We start from the raw sequence: 24,043 nt of genomic DNA, 5'->3' as shown, positions 1-24,043 counted from the left end.
TGGTGACAGTGTGTGTTTTCAACTGATTCCTGATTTAAAGTGAAAGCTTCTTAAATCTCCCCTTTTAAGATGGTGTCTGTTTTATGTTTCTCACAAACGTCTTTCATCGAATTTAGAAAGTTCTCTTTCATCCCTGACATGGAAAGAAAATTTTCATTAATTTGTGCAAAATTATATCTGTTCTTTCCTACATCTGTTGCGATGATAGTATGATTTTTCTCCTTGAATCTGTTCATGTATTGAATTACATTTCAGATTGTCTAACATGGAATCGTTCTTTCATTTCTCCAGGAATCTGCTTTGATCGTTGCGTGTTATCATTTTTATATTTGTTTGGTTCAGTTTGCTATTTTTATGGAATTTTACATACATATTCATAAGGGAACTGGGCCTGTAAACTTTCTTATACTGTCCTTGCCTGGTTTTGTAGCAAGTTTACATCGACCTAGAATGTGTTGAGTAGTAACCCTTCTTTATCAATTATTTGAAAAGTTTTATATAAGATAAAGATAATTAGTTACTTAAATCCTTAATTTTGCTTTTTTCTTGCACAAATATGCTCATTTGCACCTTGTTGTTTTCATTTAACAATATATCCTGAAAATTACTTTAAGGCAATTCATATATTTCCCCTTTATTACAGCTGTATTCTACACCACCATGTGCACACACCATGTGCAGGCAACCAGTCTCCTAAAAATGGGCATTTCCTTTTTGGATTGTTCATTGCTGGTGTACAGAGACACAACTGATTTTTGTGTGTTGATTTTGTACTCTGCAACTTTGCTGAATTCATTTATTAGCTTTACTAAGTTGTTTTGAGGATTGCTTGGAAATTTCTTTGTATGGGATCATGTCATTTGCAAATAGAGGTAGTTTTATTTCTTCCTTTCCAATTTGGATGTCTTTCATCTCTTTTCCTTGCTTAATTGTTTTGGTTAAAACGTCTAGTACAGTGTTGATGAGCAGTGATCAAAGTTGCATCCTTCTCTTATTCTTGATCTTGGGGGAAAGCTTTCACTCCTTCACTGCTAAAATTTATGATAGTTGTGTATTTTTCATAGGTATCCTTAATTGTGTTGGATAAGTCCCTTCTATTCCCAGCTTTGTGAAGGTGGGGGGTTTTGTGAATGCTTTTTCTATATCAGTTGAAATAATCTTGTGATTTTTTTTTCCTTCATTCTATTAAAGAGGTGTATTTCATTGTGTTCTAATACATATTTTCATATGTTTAACCACCCTTGCTTTTCTGGTATAAATCCCACTTTGTCATGGTGTATAATTGTTTTAATATTGTGTGGGACTCAGTTTGCTAGCATTTTATTGAGAATTTTTGCATCTATATATTCATAAGAGATATTGGCCTGTAGTTTTATTTTCTTGTGGTGCCTTTGTTTGGCTTGGTATCAGGATAATGCTGGTATCACAGAATGACTCAGGAAGTGTTCCCTCTTCTTCTATTTTTTAGACTTAAAAAAAATGTGAACGATAATAGCTTTATTTTATACAACTTTTTTGTCTGTATAAAACAATATAAGTAAAGAAAACATGAGATTACATAGCTGATTATATTACAAAGGGGGAAAAGATTAATGTTAATTCTTCAAATATTTGGTTAATGATCACCTCCTCCTGGAGAATCCGCCCTGAGCCCTTAGCTAACAGGTCCCTTTGAGCTCTAAGAATTGAGTGTACACCACTGTTCTTCCCATGTCCTCCTCTAGTGTTTCTTTCTTTGATATATTAATTAATAATACAGAAATTATATTTGATACATTAATTAATAATAAAACTTATATAGTATTAATTAACCAATCACATCATATGCATTACATTATATTAACAAAGCTGGAAAATATGTATGTGTAATATATACATAATTATATAGGTAATATATTAAGTTTTCTAGCTTTATTAAGATACAGTTGACACAGAGCATTGTGTAAGTTTAAGGTGTATAACGTGTGGTTTGATACACTTATATATTGCAAAATGATTACCAATGTAGCATTATCGAACACCTCCATCACAGCACATAATTATCATTTCTTTTTAATGGTGAGAATATTTAAGATCTACTCTCGTCACCACTTTCAAGTATATGATACACTATTATCAGCTGTAATCACCATGCTGTACATTACATCCCCAGAATCTATTCATCTTATAACTAGAAGTTTGTACCATTTCCCCAACATCTCCTCTTGTCCCCCAGACTCCAGTAAACCACAACTCTGCTCCGTTTCTCTGTGTTCAGCTTTTTTAGATTACACATATGTGACATCATACAGTATTTGTCTTTTTCTGTCAGCACTTATCATAATGGCTCAAGTTTCATCCAAGTTGTCATAAAGGCCAGGATTTCCTCCTTTCTCATGGCTAAATAATATTGCATTGTATGTGGATATACCACATCTTTTTTAAAATTAAAATTTTTTTTTATTGAGTGATAGTCATCTTACAATGTTGGGTCAAATTCCAGTGTAGAGCACAATTTTTCAGTTATACATGAACATACATATATTCATTGTCACATTTTTTTCGCTGTGAGCTACCATAAGATCTTGTATATATTTCCCTGTGCTATACAGTATAATCTTGTTTGCCTATTCTACATTTCGAACTCCCAGTCTGTCCCTTCACACCCTCCTCCCCCTTGGCAACCACAAGTTTGTATTCTATGTCTATGAGTCTGTTTCTGTTTTGTATTTATGTTTTTTTTTTTTTTAGATTCCACATATGAGCGATCTCATATGGTATTTTTCTTTCTCTTTTTGGCTTACTTCACTTAGAATGACATTCTCCAGGAACATCCATGTTGCTGCAAATGGCATTATGTTGTCAGTTTTTATGGCTGAGTAGTATTCCATTGTATAAATATACCGTCTCTTCTTTATCCAGTCATCTGTTGTTGGACATTTAAGCTGTTTCCATGTCTTGGCTGTTGTAAATATTGCTGCTATGAACATTGGGGTGCAGGTGTCATTTTGAAGTAGGGTTCCTTCTGGATATATGCCCAGGAATGGGATTCCTGGGTCATATGGTTAAGCCTATTCCTAGTCTTTTGAGAAATCTCCATACTGTTTTCCACAGTGGCTGCACCAAACTGCAATCCCACCAGCAGTGTAGGAGGGTTCCCTTTTCTCCACAGCCTCTCCAGCATTTGTCATTGAAACACCACATCTTTTTTATCCATAGATCTATTGATGGACTTAAGTTGTTTCCATGTCTTTTAAAAAATGTTTCTTTCTTTAATTTTTCTATAAATTATTTTATCATTATAATATAGAAATACTGTTTCCTTCAGGAAAATACTCTGTTTGCAAAAGGAGAGGGTTGGCTATGTGACAGGAGAAGTCATCTCTGCAGAAGCCCAGGTCCCACATGAACACGCCATGGTGCGGGCAGGCAGGGGAAGAAACAAGGACTCCTTGCTCTGCCCTGGCTTGGCCAGCAGAGACAGGGAGGAGCCCAGGATAACCTCTTCTTTCCTGCTCTGTCCACACGCAGCTCTCCACGGGAGTCCGGGCCAGACTGAGAGTTCACTACTCTGGTCAGAGCCATGCGAGCCCAGGCTCTGCTACCCACCCTGCTTCTCTGTGTTCTGCTGCTGCAGGCCCAGGGAGGGCACCGTAACCTGAACAGGAATCAGAGTAGGTGATGGATGAGGGATGGGGAATGGGGAGGAGCAGGCTGTGTCCAGTCTCAGGAGAACCTGGGAATCGGAACCTTTCAGCGCACTGTGCTCCGACCACAGCACTATCAACACGCTGGTTCCTCCCAGACCATGGTCCTCCAGCCCCTTTATCTGGCCCTGGAAATAGTGATGATGATGGAAAGGAAACTGACATCTTTTTATTCTCTATCCCTCAAATCCAGAGACAAATGGTACCTACAGTAGTGAAAGAGACACTGGAGCTGAGAATCAGGAGGGAAAACAAAACAATTCTTCTTTGATTTATGCCCACATGTGGTGGGTGAACATCCAGAGATGTTCACCAGAGTAGGCACAGAATGAAAGGACATTGGGAGAGCAAAGTTGAGGGTACACGAATCAAGTTAAAATTCTCTCAGAGGGCGCAGGACAGTGGCAGTGAAAGGGAAATATTGCAAGTGGTATTTTCTGGGAAGGGCCAGGGATGCTGCAGACAGTGACAGTATGAGAGGAGAGAGAGGGTGAGGAGGCACGTTCATCTACCTCTCCGGTCCCTGCAGATTGTGGAGAGTTGGCAGGATGTCCTAGACTTCGTTGGGTTCTCAAGGTGAGGGTGTAGATGGATGTGGGGAGTGGGTGGAATTCACCAAGGCCATGATTGATGGGGGATACCGGGTCCTGGTGGCAGGGGTATGGAGAGGGTCTGGGAAGTCCAGGCATTGAGGTCTACTGGGGGAGGAGGGAGGAATAGGATTTAAGATATTACAGATCACCAGAATTTGGTGAAGGACAGAGGGTGAGTTCCCTGAAAAGTCCTAGAGTGTCATGAGTGGGACCTGAGTTCTCAGGTCTTTGAGGAGGCTTTAAACTTGAGAAGACTGCTCTGTTGAACCTGGTTCCCTTGACCCTCCTCCTACTCCTGCTCCTTTCAGATATGAGAGCCTGTATGGAGCGACCCGACGAATATCTTTGCAGCAAACACTGCTCATATTTCCTAAAGTGTCCAACCAACACCACGTGCTGCACCACCTTCTGTGGGAACGTCTGCATGAACATCCTGTGAGTCAGGGCGCAGGCTGGGCTGTGCGTCCTGCTCCCCGAGCCCTCCATCCAGAGACTGTGCCTGTGATGGAAACACAAGGACCTCACACCCGGGCACAAGGATGTCAATAGGAATGCCACCCTCCCCACTGTCTGAACTGCTTGTTCCTGTTTAATAAACCACAACAAATGCGCAGGGACCTGCCTGTTTCATTCCCAGTGCTTGGGATCATTGAGCACCTGGCGCAGACCCCAGAGCGCACCCCCCAACCCAGGTCCAGGTCTCTGATCTCTCCCCTTGTCATGCTTCCCTGCTCTCGCTCCCTTCGGCCTCCCTCCAGGCCCCTGCGGGCTCAGCTCCCTTGTTGCACTGCTCACTGAACCAGTACTCCAAGGGAGAAACTGCTCATGGGTGGCATCTCCCAGTGCCAAGGAGAACATTCCTCATCCTGGAGCCACAAGGGCAAGTTCAATGTGAGGTGGGTGGAGGTTGAGACCCTGGGGCCCAGGGTGGGAGGCCCCTGAGGAGGACTCTTTTTAAACTTGGTCCACCCCCATCCCACTCTCCTCATCCTCCTTGGGAGTTCGGGTTACTGTCTCTTTCCAGTGAAGGAAATGAATCCCAGGGAAGTTAAGTGGCAGGTCCAAGGCCAAAGGAGAGTGAGAAGTCATGACATGGCCAGAGGAGGATGTTTCCTCTGCCCTCCCTGCTTGCTTACTTCCTCTCCATTACGGTGAGACCATGGACATGGAAGCGAGTGCCTGTGCTCACCCTAGATACCCCCCATCTCCATCATCCACCAGTATGGTCACCCTCATAATGGGGTGGTGCCTTCCTTTAACTCAGTGGTCCCTACCTTTCCCCAGTCCTCTTCCTTACAGTCTCATTCTCTCTCTCTCTCTGTTTTTAATCCAAAGGGAAGCCGTAGGGTGGAGGTACAGGTGGTTCGTGGTGATGCGGCTAAGGATGAATTGGCACAGGCTGGCTGTGGGTCTTTCCTGTGGTTTCATGATGGGTCAGTGGGAATTAATCACTGGGGTTCAGGGCCCCCGCTACTCTGTGCAACCATAACTCCCCTGAAATGGTCCTGGGACTAAATCCAGAGACCGGGTCACATGTAGCCAGTGGGGACCTGGAGTCAAGTGTGAAGAACTCGGGCAGGCAAGCCATGCTGGATGTGCAATGTTTTGCTCCAGGCCAGTGCTTCCTGCCGAGCATCAGTGAAGGAGACACCAGAGGCCGAAGATGCCTCCATCAGGCCCCTCTGACCCACCTCAGAAGCATCACAGGGCTCCTGGTGTTGGAGGATCTCCTCCACTTCTGCTAAGAGCTACCCTTGGACAAGGGGCCTTAGGAAAGAGACCATGACCCACCACCAAAACAGATATTATTAGAGGCAGTTGAGTGGTAAGGGTCTGCTCTATGGGAACTCTTATTTGCTTCACACTCCAAGCATCTTCCCAACCCTCGGCCATGTCCCAAACACCTCAGGAGAGACTATTAAGAGAGGCAATCTGCCAGGGGCCACATGGGGAATGACCTCCCACAACCAAGTCCGGTACTCCCTACCGTATGTGCGTATCATAGGTGCCAGGCTGACCTATTCCTTGCCACTGGTAGGAGCACCAAGGACCATGAATTTTACTAGAAGCAGTGACCCTTCTCCCTTGTGGTAACTTGTACCCTGACCCTCTCTGGACTCTCCACTCTGCCTTCAAGAACTGAGGCTACACCTAGAATGCTATGGCTAGGAACAGTGCTTGTCTGGACATCAGTGCATGTTCTGTGTTTATTAGAACAACTCTGTGCTTCCGTGTTATGTAAAGGAGAGGAGTGGGGACCCCCAGAAAACCTTGAAACTAATGGTGGTGAAGGGGAAGCAAATGCAGATTCTGCCATGATCTGGGCCTCTGAAATGTCAAGTCCCAGCCTGCAGAGAATCACAGAACGGGGCTGGTCTGTCCGTGACCAAACACATAGCCTCATGGTTGCTGTGGCTTTTGCATGATTTGTTCTTTTCTCAAGCTCCAGACCTGCTCCTAACAAGTATTTTCCTTCCTATTCCTATCAACCAAGATAATCAGAAGTAGCTTTCTCGTGTGTATAGATCTAGCAATGTACCTGCACTGCCTTCCCTCAGGACTAACTCTTCTCTTTGGTTCTTTGACTTAATAGTCTGAAGAGGCTTTGATCACTTGCTACCCCAGAGAACATCATGCTCGTTCATCACGTTTATTACGTTATGCTCACTGGCCCTAGAGAGTGGAATTAGCAGGTAGCCTAGGTGCTTAACCACATGCGTGCCAGAGGGTGGGAGATACGCCTGCTACTAGTCCAGGACTTGTTAGATCGGTGACATTTCCGGAGATCCAGTTGTCCGGGACATATAGGGATAGTCCCTCAGGCAGGGGACAAGTGGCTGCACCCTGTACTGCCCACCATGAAGAAAGACACAACGTTTGGTGGGGCTCTTTGGAGTTTGGACACAACAAAAGTCCCCTTTGGGGCATTCCCCTCTTAGCTATTTCCTGCTAGTTTTGTGTGGAATCCAGATTAAGAAAAAATTCTGCAACAGGTCCAGGATGGTTTGAAAGTTGCCTGCCCGTTCCATTGAGACTTAATTTGTGGTTTAAAATATGGTCTCTTATAGAAAATGTCCCATGTGCCCTTGAGAAGAATGTGTGTGCTGTTATCGTTGGGTTGGGTGATGTGTACGTGTCTGTTGGATCTTGCTGTTTTACTGTGTTACTTAAGTCCTCTATTTTCTAACTTACCTCCTGCCTAGTTGTTCTAACTGTTACTGAGAGTGGGGGATTGAAGTCTCCAGTTATTATTGTAGAACTGTCTCTATTTCTCACCTCAGTTCTGTCAGTTTTTGCTTCATATATTTTGATGATTACTAGGTACATAAAAGTTTATAATCGTTACAGCTTCGTGCTGTATTGAACCTTTTATTAATACAGAGTGTCCTTCTTTGTCTCTTGTAACCTTTTTTGATTTAGGCTCTATTTTGTCTGCTATTAGTATAGCTACCCCTGCTCTCTTTTGGTTTCTATTTGCATGGAACATCTTTTCCCACCCTTTCACCTTCAATCTGTTTGTGTTTTTGGATCTAAAGTGAATCTCTTATAGACAGCAAATGATTAGATCATGTGTTTTTTTTTAAATCTATTCTGCCAATCTCTATGTTTTGATTGGAGAGTTTAATCTGTTTATATTTAAAGTAATTAATGATAAGGAGGGGCTTACGTCTGTCATTTTTTGTTTTTTATTTGCCTTACAGCTTTTTAGTCATATATATGTAATACATACTTATATATGTATATACACAAATATGTGTGTATATATAATATATGGATATACACAAAAATGTTAGCATAGTGTGACAAAATTAAAAATTTTAAATTTCTTTGTCATTTGCATAGATTTGCAAGAGTTATGCACTAATCTATGGCTTGCTCTTTTAATAGCACAAAAGCAACAAATGATACTCTGGAAAGAAGCCATCTTTTTCTATAGAGAGAAGTGTATGGGATGAAGTGATGAGGGGCCCCGTGAAGAGGTTGAAGCCAAGGATTTGTTGTAAAGTGGGAAGAGGCCAGGAAACAGACCCAGAGAAGAAGATGTTCAGGCAATCCATAAAACTTTGCTTCCCTCTTGCTCCCCATCCTTCCCATTCTAGCCACGCAACTCTGGGAACACACCGAGACTCAATCAGAACTCACACAGAGGTATCCACAGTCGGCTTGGCCCCTGGACTTCCTCTTCCCATTGTGCTCCTTGCTAGTGTTATAAAGGCAAGTGGAGAGAGTGATGTTGGTGATGGGAAATGGGTCCAAGGAGCATCATGGCTCCCAGTCCCAAGAGATCTGGGGGCTGCACCGTCTGGCTCACATGGCTCTAGATTCACTTCTTTTAAATCCTGTACCTGGCATTTACTAGCTGTGTGGCCTTGGGAAAGTTGCTTAACTCCTCTGTGCCTCAGTTTCTGCATCTGTAAAATAGGAATTAGACTAGTATGAAACTCATAGGGTCATTGAGAATATTAGTTAATACATGTTAAATATCTGACACATAGTGAATTTAGTATTAAACTGGGTGATGCTTGACGCTTCACTGGGTAAATGTTTCATTTGTTTATTTAATAAATCTTATAGTACTGCTTGTATGCCAGACATTAGCTCTAAGTGCTTAACAAATAATCATTCATGGAACCCTCACAACAACCCTCTGAGGGAAGTACTGTCATATCCCCACTTTGCAAAAGAAGAATTGACACCCAGGGAGGGTTAGTGACTCGCCCAAAGTAAGTGGGAGTTGGATTTGAACCCAGGTTAAGTTGTGTTTTAAATCTCCTCAAATGGCCTTTCTAAGCTCCCTTGGCAGAGCCCTCTCATTTCATCAGCTCAAAAACCACAAGGCACTGGTGATAATGTAGTGTTAGGCTGATGCTAGCAATGGAGAAATTAATATAGAGATAGATGGGACCTTACAAAAGTCATCACACAAATGTTAGAGAAAAATAGCCCTACAGATCCCCCCACCTCCACAGTCACCCAGACACCCAAGAAATATGTGTGCTGGGGGAGGGGAACCCAGATACCCAGGAATTGCGTGTGCTGGGGGAGGGGAGGCTCCTGCAGTTCTACAGTGTTCTGCTTCTGCCTGTATTAACTGCAGCAAAAAGCAAAAAAGAAAGTACTCCTTGCATAGGAATTCAGTGATAATATTCTGTGTGTACCCAACTTATGGCTTGGGGCAGAACCCACAGATCTGCCACAACCAGAATCGTGATTACATTTTGAGTCTTTAAACTCACTTCTGCTCATCAGCTTGCCCCTGTGCAGAGGCTCTGCGGTCCCCAGAGACCAGGAAGAAGGGTCACCAAACAAATAACCAGCACTTCCAACTTTGACATCTTCCAAGGTAGGTGGAGGTCAGAGTCCTGGGGCTGGAAGTGCAAGCCTGAAAAATGCTTTCATCTATGGCTTGATAGGGTGACTTCCCTGTCCAGATCATACTTCCAAATCATGCCAACACCATCCCTCTATAAAAGAGATGATTGTCCTTGTTGTTCGAATGGAGAAACTGAAACAGAGAAAAATGACGCGGATGGACACCGGGTCCATTTTACAAGTGATACCCCGAGGACACTGTGTGTTGCCTACAGAGTATTCCCACTGAGAATGCCTGACCTGAGTCTAATCATGAAGAAATTTCAGACAAACCCCAGATAATGAATGTTTATTTAGAACAAAAAATTGGCTGTGTTCTTCAAAAGTTTCAATGTCATAAAAGACAAAGGGCATTACTGGGTGAATTTATAAAATGGGAAACTCGTGGTTGATTAGATAAAAGTATATTTTATAAATGTTAAACTTAATGAAGTTGATAGTTGTATTGTGATCATATAAGAGAATGTCCCTATTGTTAATACTCACTGAAGTATTATTCCTTACTAAGGACCATGATATATAATACTTACTGTCAAATGGTTTAGAAAATATGTATATATATATATGTGAAAGAGAGAGGAAGCAATAATTAGGGGTCAGTTCCTAACATAGGTGGATCTGAGCAAATGGTATACAGCTGCCCTTTGTACTGTTCTTACTCTTGTAACTTTGAAATTATTTCCAAATAATAGTTTTTTAAAAGTTAAAGGCAACCCATCTAATGGTCCACATGCCTCAAATTTTGTTTTCCTATTTTATAATCTTTTACATAAACCAAGAGGAGAACAAGCTAGAGAGTTTTGCAAATATTAAAATGTCTCAGGGTGTCACGCCTGCTTTTGAACATTTGAGAGAATTTTAACCGATGCATGTGGGTTTTCTTTTGCTTGGTTGAAAGTGTTGAAGTGAGAATAAAGACTTTGATGGAAACTTGGTTATTGGCAGGGAAAGAGACAATTTCTCCATTGTGACTGTTTAATTCACAATAACCAGACTTCTCCTTTGATTTTGCTTCTTGTAGCTTCCTTTCTTTTTGGCTTCAGGAGCCTGAAGCACCAGGTTGGGAGTGAGAGAGGAGTGGGCAAAGGGCTGGGAATTTTTTTGAATGGTACTTAACCTCTTCTTTCAGAATCCCAAATCTCACTACCATGATAAAATAATAATAAAATAAAATAATAGCCTAAAATAATAGCCAGAACTTATTTGGCATATTCTGTGTTCCAGGGGCTGGGACCTCCTCTTATTTTCTCTCCTGCACATTGAGCACCGTCTGTTGTTACGCATTTCTTTTATGTATCTTGTTTATTGTCGGAACCCTCTACTAGGATTAAGCTTTATGAGGGCAGGGGTTTTGCCAGCTTTGTTCAGGACTATATTCTTGGTACTTAGAAAGGTGCCTGGCTTATAGTAGTCACTTAATATAAATCTTTGCAGGACAAATAAATTTAAGACAGATGAATGAAGGATAGAACCTCATCCACTCACCAGAATTAATTCCAAATAGGTTAAATAGTTTAAAAAATTTAAAAAGACCACAACAAAGTTAATAAAATTAAATAAAATTTGAACCTAGAGGTTATGATATTGAGTGAATTAAATCAGACAAAGACAAGTATCATATGATATCACTTATATGTGAAATCTTAAAAAAGTGATACAAATTCTACTTATAAACCAAAAACAGACTCACGGATGTAGAAAACAAACTATGGTTACAAAAGGGGAAAGGGCGGGGAGGGATAAATTAGGGTTTGGGGGTTAACAGACACATATTATTATATAAAAAATAGATAAACAACAAGGACCTACTGTATAGCACAGGGAACTATATTCTATTTCTTGTAATAACAGATAATGGAAAAGATTTGAAAAGAAAAAATACATGTGTATGTATGTGTGTAACTGAATCACTTTGCTATACACCTGAAACTAACATTGTAAATCAACTACATTTCAATAAAATTGTTTTAAAAATTCAATAACTTTCACACCTTTGGAGAGGAAAAGAGAGTCTGGGCATCATCATCATCATCATCATCATCATAACAATAATAATAATAACCAACATTTATTTTGCACCTTCTGTGTGCCAGTGTGTTATATAGTCAACATTTGCTATGAAGCTACTGTCACCCCATATTATAGGTAGGGAAACTGAGGTTTTGAGAAGTTAGGTGATTGACCAATCACATAGCTAATATTAAGCTAGATGTGTTGGGGTTGGTTTCAAGCCCAGGTCTCTCTGACTCCAGTGCCCATGTTTTGTTCACTGTCTTCAGTATGGTAGCAAGTGGGAGAGAGTTTCCCTCTTATGGTTAAGACCACATGTGTAGACTGTTGGTAGAATAAACCAGTCTTAATGGAGGAAAAACTGGCAACAACCCTACCTAGGGTTTGAAATAGGTAGTATCTTTGCCTAGGACCTCTAGATCTACAAATTTGTGCTCTGAAGCTAATAATGGATTTAATCACATTTTAGTTGCAAGGAGGTTTCCAAAGACATTTTTCCCCTCTAAGGAAGAGTAATCAGATGTCTTATGATCCATGGGGAAATAATGATATGTGTAACTAGTATGTTGGGGAAATACTCATGGGGAGAGTTACTGTTAATATGTTGAAAGGCTAGTCCTTTGTCTCATTTAAATTTATTCAAAAGAGCTAATTCTTTCCCTGACTCTGTATGAGGGCTTGGTTATAGAACTTGACTTTTTTAGTCACTGCCTAAATTTAGATAACAATATTTTATATTATTAATTGATAGAATATAATAAATTTAGAAAAAAAAAGTCGAAACCCATATAATAGTCAAAACGCTAGGCTTGAATTTAAATTGTGGCTTCCTCCGCACCCAGAAACCTGCAGTTGGGGAAGAGAATGGTCGATTTCCTTGCTCTTTCCTCTCCTGCAGGTGGCTATGTGCCACTTTGCAGGTGGAGGAGGGAGACAAGACAAAGGGGTCAGGATAGCTCTTTTTGGCAGACAGTGTTGTAGCTTTGAACTTTGTACTTTCTGGGCTTGATATTGCTTAAAGTTGACTCTGCCGTGGTTTCATAAGTTGAGTCTCCCCCAATCCCACTGATGGAAGTTTCTCACCTGTGGTTCTCTTGATCTGGCCGAATCCATCTCCTTTCTGGCTGGTTTATTGTGACATCTTTCCTTGGCCACTCACTTTCTACTTTCTTCTGTTGAGTTTCCATAGCTTTTCCAAGCAGCCTGTCTGGAATGAATCTGGCACAAACCCACATCGGCTCTTTCCTGCATCCTTTGCCCTATCAAATTCTATCGTGCAGCCGGTAGCCCCTCTCTTGTGGCTGTAGGTCACTTCAGAGAGTCTCCTTCCCTTTTGTGTTCTTGGATGTGACTTAGACACTCGCCTCCTGTGTCTCCACAATCACGTAGGGGCACATAGGGAGCTCCATGGGAGGTCTCCTTGAAGCCTTTCCAGTGACTTGGAATTAAGAGAGCTCAGTATTCTTTAAAGAAAATCTGCTAAAAAATCTCCTCCCTCAAATATGTTAAATCCTTGACCATTTTTCACCTTTAAAACAAGTGAGGATATTAAGGGTCATTTAACCACTTTGGGGCCATCTTTCTTTCTCTTTTGAAAAAGTCCTACAAGTTGGTCTGTCACAAGCTTACTTTAGGATCTATCCAAAGGTCTTGGCTACTTTTATTTTAATATCATGTTACAAATTTTTAAATAAAATGTCGTGATATACAACAGTAAGCCTAATGATTTCAATTTTATAAAAACAATTGATTTCCATATATCTGCACCTATAGAAGACAAAATAACTACACCCATATAGTGGGGTTACTAAAAGTACTTCATTGCCTGCTTTGTAGTTTTTATGCCTTAAGAATTTTGTATGGTGACAGATGGAAACTAAGCTTTTGGTGGCGAGCATGCTGTAGTGTATATGGAAGTCAAAATATGATGTTGTACACGTGAAACTTATATAATGTTATAACCCAAGGTTACCTCAAAGAAAGAGTAATTTAAACAATTTTGTAATCTGAATTTGAATTACTTTAAAAAATTAATTTATTATTTTTTAATTGAAGTACCATCAGTTACAATGTGTCAATTTCTGGTGTACAGCACAATGTCCCAGTCATGCATATACATACATTCATTTTCATTAAAGGTTGTTACAAGATATTGAACATAGTTCCCTGTGCTATACAGCAGAAATTTTTTAATTTATTTTTTGAATTACTTTTTAATCAAGGGAAGAAATACATTCAAAAAATTTTCTTCCTGCAAAAGGAAGGCATACAGCATGAGATGGAGAGATACCTTTTAGTGAAGTCAACATCCAGCTTTGGTGTGTGCATGTTGTTGGGTGGATGGAGGGCAAGGAAGAATAATTAGAAGACCAAGTGTAAAGAAATTCCATAAGAATTTCCTCTTGCTTCACAACTCTCTTTATTTATGTCTTTTGATCTCTAGCAGCAACTGGGAAAGAAAAAAAAATCCTGACAACATCTATTCAAACGTGTATGGTCAGCATCATGAAGCTCTGGACACCTCTCCTCATAATGCTCGTGTGTACCGTGCTCCTGTCTGTGCTGGGAGGAATGAAGGAAAAACATACCCACGGGTGATGCGGCTGGGCTGGGGAGCAAAAGGGGTGATGAGGCTGTGCTTGTTTCTGGACAAATGAAGGGGTCTCATGCCTGCACATCTGACTCAGGATCCACCTTCTCTGGATCACCTTTTGGAGAATCAGATAATTTTCTATACACAGAGATCCAAGAAATTCCCTTTAATGCTTTTTCTTCTAACCTTGAAAGTAGCAATGAGTATCTGTTAGCTTTTAGATACAGTCCGTAAGTTATAAGGATCTAATATTTTCCCATGTCACGCTATCTTTGGTGGAGGGTAGGGCACCAGTACAGAGCTGTCATATTTTCCTATTCTTCCAGAAGCTCTGTGTCCTACCTATGTGCAAAATGGACATTTCTTTTTGGTTTTTGTTTGTTTGTTTGGTTGATTTGGGTTTTTTTTTAATGGGTGGAGGGGACGTAATTAGGTTTATTTATTTGGTTAGTTATTTTAATGGAAGTACTGGGGATTGAACCCAGGACCTCGTGCCTGCTAAGCATAAACTCTAACCACTGTGCTGTACCCTCCCTCCCATTTCTTCATGTATACCCTTAATTAAGTGTTGGATATTTAAGAATGTGAAAAGATAGACAAGAGACGTGAAGTGAGTCCTTCCTGGGGCAATGTTGGGGGCCATATAATGAGAAAATGGAATCAATGGAGGGGGCCAAGAAAATAAGGTGAGAGAGATAAGAATTTGGAGAGAGACTGAGTTATTAAAGGTAGGGTCAGCAATGAGTGGAAGACAAGGGGAGGGAATCCATTTCTTACTCACCCTGGTCTAGCTTCCCGCACTATGAAATAGGTGTGATAATGAGGCTAGAGGATATCTCAGGCTCTGAGATCTCCCATTATAAAAACGTAAACTTCATAGGAGGGCACATGAATGCTGGGAGCATACAGAGCCCTGTCTCTAGGATGCTCAAAGAGGACCCAGAGTCCTGCAACACTGTAGGACTTGGGGGGCAGTGAAGGCAAAGAGATCAGTGAAGATGTGACGGGGTCAGTGAAAACTCAGTAAGGAGGCTTAGGAAGGGAATTTTTCATAGAAGGCAGATAGATACTTTGGTGGGGACTTGGGGCTGGGATTCTAGGAGGAGCTATTAAGCTTATGAAGGGCCCCTGTCAGCTTCTTACCATCTCGTCTCAATTGCAGGGAGGAAATGTTACTTGCAGAGTGCTGGGGAGAGCCAAAGATCCATGAATGTGCCAAGAAGTGTACCAGAACCTTTAAGTGCATAGAAAGAAATCACACGTGCTGCTGGACCTACTGTGGAAACATCTGCTGGGAAAATGCAGTGAGTTCGGAGATGTGTGCTTGAGTGTGTGTCTTCACTGATTCTCACCTTCTTCTCAGATGCTGTATCCCTAAACAGAGGACTGGGGTACCCCAAATCCTAGGCACAAAAGTAGCAGAAGACAATGTCCCCTAAACCTGGAAGGCAATTCACTGGCAAATAGACCAAGATACCAGCTTGGGGGCACCTTACTTCTTTCATTGTACAACAAATGCCTGTGCTGTCTTTATTGTATTTTTCAACAATTTGCTCTTTTCCTATTTTTTGGTCCAGATTGCTAGCCATTACTTCCATAGTCAGACTTGTCCTTGAGCCCTTTTAGCTCAGCCAGGACCCAAATCTCTACATTTCTTTGTTCAATGACCCAATATTCCCCCTTGTCAGAAGTGGACAATGCCTGTTGTTATATGAAGTATTTCTGTTCTAGTGAGTTTGAGTAATATTAAGCTTGGGAATGAATTCTTGTTTTTCAGACTTCCATAGCCTCTAAGCATCTCACCTTTTTCTCTTGTAGGTAATCAATGAAAGACTGCTAAAACCCTAACCTCCCACTGGGATACCCATCTATTCTCATTGAGGGTTGGGCAGGAGTAAATCCTTGGCAAATAAACTCATTTGCCAACAGTGGTCTTTGGGTTTTTCCCACTCCATTCCACCACCTTTGAATGCCCTTATCACAACCTTCTATATTCCTATCCTGTAGTGTACATAAGTTTCCAACTCTTGCTTCCATCTCTTCCTTCCCTATCTGATTACCCTAACTCATGGGCTTCACAGAATAGATGTTTATTTCTCTCATGCCATTTTAATGTGTGCAATTGGCAAGCAGCCTTTCATTCTGTTTTTCACAGAGAGGTCTCTGGTAAGTTTGTTTCTCACAGGGTATAGGCAAATGGCTCTAAAACTACTTTACATGTATAAAAGATTGAAAAACAAGTAAATAATTTGTAGGCAGGTTTCTGTTAGAGAAGAGGGGTTACAAATAAGCAAAAGGAAAATGCTAGAATGAGCTCTGGGGTACTGGATTAAAGTCAGAGATATCAACATGAACTCATGTTCAGCTTAATATATATATAGAGAGAGACAGACAGATGCAAAAATATTTATAGACACATGTGTATACACAGATTAGATACATAAACATATCTTTCCTAGATATGCCTGCTAAGAGGGCTTAGAAGTAGTGACAGCACAGTAGTAACAAGCACACAGAGCCCAGATCTTGGTTTCTAAATACCATTCTCCAGTACATGGGCCAAAGCTTCGTAGAGGAATGACTGATTCTAGAACTGGGCTTGGAAAATACAAGATGAGACTGGGACATCTTTTAGGATTAGAAAGTGAGGAAAAGCCAAAACCCCAAATAATGGGACAAAGGAACCAACCTGAAGAGCTTCCAGTGGCCAAAGCCAAAAATAATTTGAGCATAGAGCTGTTACTGCTGGTCTATTAAAATAAAATGTTACAAAGGTAATGGAAAAATAGTAAACAACTTCAGTGTAAACTACTATTAAAGAAAACAAAAAATGAAATTTGAAACATTTCTGCTGAAAAGAAATTCTCCCACTAGAACAACCCTGAGTCAGCAAAAAGGGTAATACAGCACTGCAACTTTAATTAAATATCTCTAAACAATCATTTTAACATATGGAAAAAATACATTTAGTCAGAAATTTTAAAAGTCAGCACATAAGTAGACAACAAAAATCAGGAAGACTTGAAATAAGAGGTTGACAGAATGTAAAAAATTGAAAGAAAAAGATACAAGTTACCTTAGAAAGAAAGATTGTTACAAGATATTCAGGACAGAATAAATTAAAATAACTATAATAGGCATTGAGGAAAAAGAATGAAAGAAGCCAAAAGACTAAAAATATAATGCAAAAAGTAAAAACAGTAAGAGAGAAAAAGTTTGAGTTTTAGAGATTTTCAAAAAGAAAACCTGAATCAACAACAACAAAAGAGACCATTATATACCCAGGAATAATGGCCCAGAACAGCCTCAGTTATCGGATGTTTGATCTGATCACCATGAACTACCTGTTCCTCCACCTTGTGGCTTCCCTCTGGATTAAAAACAGAGAGAGAGAGAGAATGAGACTGTAAGGAAGAGGACTGGGGAAAGGTAGGGAGCACTGAGTTAAAGGAAGGCACCACCCCATTATGAGGGTGACCATACTGGTGGATGATGGAGATGGGGGGTATCTAGGGTGAGCACAGGCACTCGCTTCCATGTCCATGGTCTCACCGTAATGGAGAGGAAGTAAGCAAGCAGGGAGGGCAGAGGAAACATCCTCCTCTGGCCATGTCATGACTTCTCACTCTCCTTTGGCCTTGGACCTGCCACTTAACTTCCCTGGGATTCATTTCCTTCACTGGAAAGAGACAGTAACCCGAACTCCCAAGGAGGATGAGGAGAGTGGGATGGGGGTGGACCAAGTTTAAAAAGAGTCCTCCTCAGGGGCCTCCCACCCTGGGCCCCAGGGTCTTGAACTTGCCCTTGTGGCTCCAGGATGAGGAATGTTCTCCTTGGCACTGGGAGATGCCACCCATGAGCAGTTTCTCCCTTGGAGTACTGGTTCAGTGAGCAGAGCAACAAGGGAGCTGAGCCCGCAGGGGCCTGGAGGGAGGCCGAAGGGAGCGAGAGCAGGGAAGCATGACAAGGGGAGAGATCAGAGACCTGGACCTGGGTTGGGGGGTGCGCTCTGGGGTCTGCGCCAGGTGCTCAATGATCCCAAGCACTGGGAATGAAACAGGCAGGTCCCTGCGCATTTGTTGTGGTTTATTAAACAGGAACAAGCAGTTCAGACAGTGGGGAGGGTGGCATTCCTATTGACATCCTTGTGCCCGGGTGTGAGGTCCTTGTGTTTCCATCACAGGCACAGTCTCTGGATGGAGGGCTCGGGGAGCAGGACGCACAGCCCAGCCTGCGCCCTGACTCACAGGATGTTCATGCAGACGTTCCCGCAGAAGGTGGTGCAGCACACGTTGTTTGCTTGGCACTCCTGGTGATGTGTACAGGGGCGCTTGCACATCTCTATTTTGGTTCTCTTCTTACATTCATTGATTTCTGAGGATACCTGCACTCCTGAAACAGAGCAGGAGCGGGGGCAATGGGACCAGACCCCTAGAGAACACCTCTCTAAAGCTTAGAGCCTCCTCCAAGACCCCAGACATGGTCCCATTCATAACACTTTTGGACTTTTCAGGGAACTCGCCCTCTGCCCTTCACCAAATCCTAGTGATCTGTGATATCTTAAATCCTATTCCTCCTCCTCCCCCAGTAGACCTCAATGCCTGGACTTCCCAGACCCTCTCCATACCCCTGCCACCAGGACCCGGTCTCCCCCATCAGTCATGGCCTTGGTGAATTCCACCCACTCCCCACATCCATCTACACCCTCACCTTGAGAACCCAACGAAGTCTAGGACATCCTGCCAACTCTCCACAATCTGCAGGGACCGGAGAGGAAGATGAACGTGCCTCCTCACCCTCTCTCTCCTCTCATACTGTCACTGTCTGCAGCATCCCTGGCCCTTCCCAGAAAATACCACTTGCAATATATATTTCCCTTTCACTGCCACCGTCCTGCGCCCTCTGAGAGAATTTTAACTTGATTCGTGTACCCTCAACTTTGCTTTCCCAATGTCCTTTCATTCTGTGCCTACTCTGGTGAACATCTCTGGATGTTCACCCACCACATGTGGGCATAAATCAAAGAAGAGTTGTTTTGTTTTCCCTCCTGATTCTCAGCTCCAGTGTCTCTTTCACTACTGTAGGCACCATTTGTCTCTGGATTTGAGGGATAGAGAATAAAAAGATGTCAGTTTCCTTTCCATCATCATCACTATTTCCAGGGCCAGATAAAGGGGCTGGAGGACCATGGTCTGGGAGGAACCAGCGTGTTGATAGTGCTGTGGTCGGAGCACAGTGCGCTGAAAGGTTCCGATTCCCAGGTTCTCCTGAGACTGGACGCAGCCCGCTCCTCCCCGTTCCCCATCCCTGTCCCCTGGTCCATCACCTACTATGACTCCTGTTCAGGTTACGGTGCCCTCCCTGGGCCTGCAGCAGCAGAACACAGAGAAGCAGGGTGGGCAGCAGAGCCTGGGCTCGCATGGCTCTGACCAGGGTAGTGAACTCTCAGTCTGGCCCGGACTCCCCTGGAGAGCTGCGTGTGGACAGAGCAGGAAAGAAGAGGTTATCCTGGGCTCCTCCCTGTCTCTGCTGGCCAAGCCAGGGCAGAGCAAGGAGTCCTTGTTTCCTCCCCTTGCCTGCCCTGCACCGTGGCGTGTTCATGTGGGACCTGGGCTTCTGCAGATATGACTCCTCCTGTTACATAGCCAACCCTCTCCTTTTGCAAACAGAATTTTAATTTTTGCTGAATGATGTAATCAATTTCTATTTTCTAGTTACCAAATAATTTAGGGGTATGGAAAAGAGAAAAATAATATTAAAAAATGTGGTAATCTCTCTGCATAGAATTAACATGAACCTCATTGTATTCTCTTCCTGGTTTATTTGCATATTTAATAGATAAAATGTTTGGTTTTCTCACATTTTGAATCACTCACCTTTTGTTATGCATCTTGTCCACCCTCATTTAATCATGTAACTATTTCACAGAACAGGGTTTCTCAAAATTGCACAGCTCTCACTTAAATATCTACTGTCAAGCATCTGTAGTATACTAATTACTGATTACCTAGACAGTATCCTTGCGAGCATTTTCATTCATAAATCCTTGATTTTTTTAGATTAAAGACAGGTGGAATTTGTGGCTGAAAAAGTAAGTAGATAATTTAAGTATGTATACACACACACACACAGAGCTATCCCCAGAAGTCAAGGACTGTGAGAGGAAATATCTGTATCTCTATCCATATCTGTATCCGTCTCTCTAGCTATCTACATCTTTCTCCCTCTCTATATGTACACACATATAGATATTATATATATAGGTTATATGCATACCGATGTCTTGGGAATGCATAATTCAATCATTTTAGGTTGGGCACCATTTGCAGTCCCCATCAAATTTCCCTCCAGTTTGCTCCCACATCTTCATATCCAAGTCCCCAAATTCTGCCTTTTGTCTCTGCACTGGTTCACCCTCCTCAGCCAAGTCCCCAGAATCTTGGCATATATTCTCCACTGCTCGGTGCACCCAACATATCCTGGGGGAAATCACTCATACATGGACATCTCCTGTGGCTGTATGGAACACTCCTGTCACCAGGGCTTGGGAGGTGGAGGTCTATTACTTGGGAGTCCCTGGCCCCTGGCCCTTGCCTGCATGATTCTTCTTTTTTCTAATGAGCCCCAAATCATGTGTGTGTGTGCCCAGTATAACGCCCGTCTCCGATATTTGTGAACAAATCCCCCAACCTCTCAACTCAACAAACCTGTGCCAAGATCTCAGTGCTAGGTTTGATCACCTCAAATCTATCTTTTCTAAAGTGGTCATCTAATCTTTTCTAAAGGTTTTCTTATTCAGTCTCTTTTTATCCACATAAAGCCATAGGGCATTTGGTGGGAGACAATGCTATGCGTTAATTAGCAGAGGAGAATCCATACAGGGAAGGGTGGGAACTTAAATAGCACACACAACAAGTCAAAGGAAAATAAAGACTGTCCTCCGCTCCTTACCTGTCGATGAACGCGGGTGCATCAGATAACGACTCTAGACTTGGGTCTGCTGAGGGTGGCCAGAGCTGCAACCCAGGTACACAATGTCCCTCCTAGCTTAGCAGGAGATACTGGTCACATCAAAGAAAGTCCAGGACTTCTGGCCGGGTGAGTATCAAAGGAAGGTCTGTGATGTGACGGGTACGTTCCTGGGTGGAAATTAAGGATTGGCCACAACCAAAAATCACTATTAAGTTCTAGGGCTTTGAACTTTGTTTTTCTCCTCTTCTGTCCCCTGTTCCAGGCCACACCCCCTGTCCCCCCACCTCCCCAAGAAGAGACCAGATAAAAGAGCTGTCAGCCTGTTACTGCAGACACTCAACTCAGACACCTCCAGAGGTAGGTCGGGGTGGGGATCTTGAGGCGTGAGCTGTTACTTGTGGCTTGATTGGATGAGTTCCCTGCCCAGGTGGTGTCAATATTATTCCCATGAGGTAAGGATTATTGCCTGTTTCTCAAATAAGAAAACAGAGAGAGAGATGGCATGAATTGTCTGAAGTGTCATAGGTAAAAAGGGGTAAAAGATATCAGCGTTCCCCAAAAAAGAGATACCAGCCTTCCTGACTCTAAATCCCCTACTCTCTCCTTATCATCTGGAAAGCCCAGGATCCTGAATTTGGGAGAGAGGGGCAGTTGTTCCATGTCTTTGTGATGCCTGGCGACCTCTTCATTGTCCCACACCCTGTCTCAGGATGGCCAAAGAATTCACCCAGAACTCTGTACGTGAGTGGTACCCAGCCTGGGCACGATGAGGTTTTTCTTTCCTAGGATCATTTAGGACACCAGAAGTGTGCAAAGAAGGGGGTGGGGCATCCCCAGGATCCTGAACACCCTTTAGGGGCAAGTCAGAATCTCTGAAACCGGACTAAGAGTGAGGCCTTTTAAATGAATAGATCTCCAAGCTCTGGAAAACTTGGGCCTAGAGTGCTATTTTTAAATACAAATAAACAACTTCATAGAACCCATTGCTTTGGATTTATTGTGTTTCTGTCCCTGAGTGCCAGTCTTCCTCCTTCTTTGTGCAAAAGGCAGGTGTCAGGAATCCAGAGGCCCATCTGGGCCCATGCCCACCTTCCCCCGGTTACCTCATACTCCCACCTGTAAGTGGAGAGCAGAGTATCGCCTGAGTTAAACTTCTGTCTTGCTATGTGCTGCTGCCTGCAGGGTATCAGAAGAACACTCTGAGCCAGGCTCCAGGACTGACTCCTACCGCTGCTGGCTGGCTTTCCTGCGCAAGAAGTGTGAGTGATTTCCAGGATATCTGGAAGCCCACTGCGCTCAAAGACAGTTCTCCTTTGGCTTGGAGCTTCACCAATTAAGTTGTATCCTTTGGTATAAACATTGCCCATCGGTCAGTGAGTCTCAATACATTAACTTAGCAAATTTCCTTCACCAAGCCTGGCTGAAGCAAGCTGGTAAGGATGTCGGTTCTGACTAGAGAAGGTTGGAGACCAGACATAAGCATCCAAGAGGGAATCCCCACCCCCACCAAATATCTGATCTTCTACATTTTAAGGGCTTCTCTCCTCCTTTTCTTTCTCCCCATAATCTCCGTCTCTTACTCTTGTTTCTCCTCAAAGTCTCCTAAATCCAGTTTGCCTCAAGGTCAATGTATCTAGTGACTGACATGCCTAAAACTTGCATTTTTCCAACTTCCAAATTGCACATCTTCTGAGAGGAGAATGAGTTTTCAAACATCCCTTTGAAAAAATTCTGTACCTTTTAAATTATCTCTGGTGCTACACTTGCTTTTGAGCAAAGAGATTCTGTGTGATTCATTTTAGAGGAGAGCTGTTCAGTGGAATTTTCTGTGATGATGGAAATATTCTATGTCTGGCCTGTCCAATAGGATAGCCAATAGCTACATGTGAATATTGAATGCTTGAAATAAATGGAAACTAAACTTTTTAATATTTTCATTAAAGTATAGTTGATTTATAACACTGTGTTGGTTTCAGGGGTACAGAATAGGTTTTTTTGCAGATTATATTCCATTATAGGTTATTACAAGATATTGAGTGTAATTCCCTGTGCTGTACAGTAAATCCCTCTTGCTTATCTTGAACTTTAAGTTAACTAATTTTAACAGTCGCATGTGCCTAGTGGCTACCATATTGGACTGTGTAGAGGAGTCTCTTCTGCTGGACTGAAAACTTTTGAACACATAAAGACTTTCAGGGAGAGAGACAATTCTCTACCTTGTTACTATGTGATTCATAATATCAGAATTTTACCCTTTCTTGGGCTCTTTTATTTGTCTTCCTGTTTGGTTTCAGGAGGGGAAGGCAGCAGAGAGGGCCCGGACTTCTCTAGGGTAATTAAGGTTCCTCCTCCCATGCCCCAGCTCCCCTCACCCCTCAATCGCCAGTTGTCAGCAGGCTATTTCATCTTTCTTCTGCTTCATTGTTTCCTCCTGGGTAGTAGAGGAGGAAGGACCAATAAGAGAGGATGGGGAAGTTCTTACACAGTAGCTATTATCATAAACTGGCCTTGTGCTTTGGGTTCTCCTTCATGGGGGGCTTTCAGGATTCATTGGAGACACAAAATGGCATCAGGCCATTTACGACTGAGATAATTCTCAAACTGTAGCCCTCTTCTCTGCTACTCCAGGTCACTCTAGCCCAATTCCACACCCTTAAGAGTCTTCTCAAACACAAGTCTACGGTGCCCCCAGAAACTTCTGGGGACACACAGTAAGCTCTGAGTAGTAGCCGCAGAGTGGTATCTCCCGACTTGGAAATGGAAGACAGCATCTCTGCCTCCCCGGGCAAAGCTTTTGCCCAAGATCTCCTTCAAAG

General features: G+C 42.5%; 2 protein-coding genes and 1 long non-coding RNA gene across 3 annotated transcripts in view; 2 read left to right on the top strand and 1 right to left on the bottom strand.

The window, feature by feature from the left end:
• WFDC10B (WAP four-disulfide core domain 10B) overlaps positions 1 to 5,521 on the top strand; it is a 50,782-nt gene extending 45,261 nt beyond the window's left edge. Inside the window, exons 3-4 of the mRNA XM_010958778.3 lie at positions 3,511 to 3,653; positions 4,588 to 5,521. Of these exons, the coding sequence (XP_010957080.1) occupies positions 3,563 to 3,653; positions 4,588 to 4,718 (222 nt within the window). The 5' untranslated portion in view covers positions 3,511 to 3,562 and the 3' untranslated portion in view covers positions 4,719 to 5,521. The remainder of the gene's footprint in view (positions 1 to 3,510; positions 3,654 to 4,587) is intronic.
• A 3,818-nt stretch (positions 5,522 to 9,339) lies between these two features.
• On the top strand, positions 9,340 to 22,561 carry LOC105071985 (protein WFDC11-like). Its single transcript, XM_074347344.1, has 6 exons — positions 9,340 to 9,623; positions 14,106 to 14,256; positions 15,418 to 15,559; positions 21,490 to 21,584; positions 21,852 to 21,964; positions 22,410 to 22,561. Exons 2-4 carry the CDS (start codon positions 14,156 to 14,158, stop codon positions 21,532 to 21,534), a joined length of 288 nt encoding a protein of 95 aa, XP_074203445.1. The 5' UTR covers positions 9,340 to 9,623; positions 14,106 to 14,155; the 3' UTR covers positions 21,535 to 21,584; positions 21,852 to 21,964; positions 22,410 to 22,561.
• On the bottom strand, positions 18,111 to 22,416 carry LOC105071900 (uncharacterized). The gene is made up of 3 exons (XR_006726244.2): positions 21,207 to 22,416; positions 19,586 to 19,728; positions 18,111 to 18,647 (listed from the first exon to the last, which is right to left on the bottom strand). It is a non-coding gene; the product is annotated as an uncharacterized LOC105071900 (long non-coding RNA).
• Positions 22,562 to 24,043: the final 1,482 nt, after the last annotated feature.

The sequence above is a fragment of the Camelus bactrianus genome, chromosome 19 (genome assembly GCF_048773025.1).
Source record: "Camelus bactrianus isolate YW-2024 breed Bactrian camel chromosome 19, ASM4877302v1, whole genome shotgun sequence".
Taxonomy (NCBI): Eukaryota; Metazoa; Chordata; class Mammalia; order Artiodactyla; family Camelidae; genus Camelus; species Camelus bactrianus.
The sequence above is the reverse complement of the archived record's forward strand: the minus strand, read 5'-3'. Positions and strand labels throughout refer to the sequence as shown.

Bases quoted from the DNA above. Each gene is read 5' to 3' on its own strand.
- LOC105071985 (XM_074347344.1), top strand. From the start codon at position 14,156: ATGGTCAGCATCATGAAGCTCTGGACACCTCTCCTCATAATGCTCGTG. The intron at 14,257-15,417 runs GTGATGCGGCTG...TCTCAATTGCAG, and splicing joins AAGGAAAAACATACCCACGG to GGAGGAAATGTTACTTGCAG. The intron at 15,560-21,489 runs GTGAGTTCGGAG...CCCCTGTTCCAG, and splicing joins ACATCTGCTGGGAAAATGCA to GCCACACCCCCTGTCCCCCC.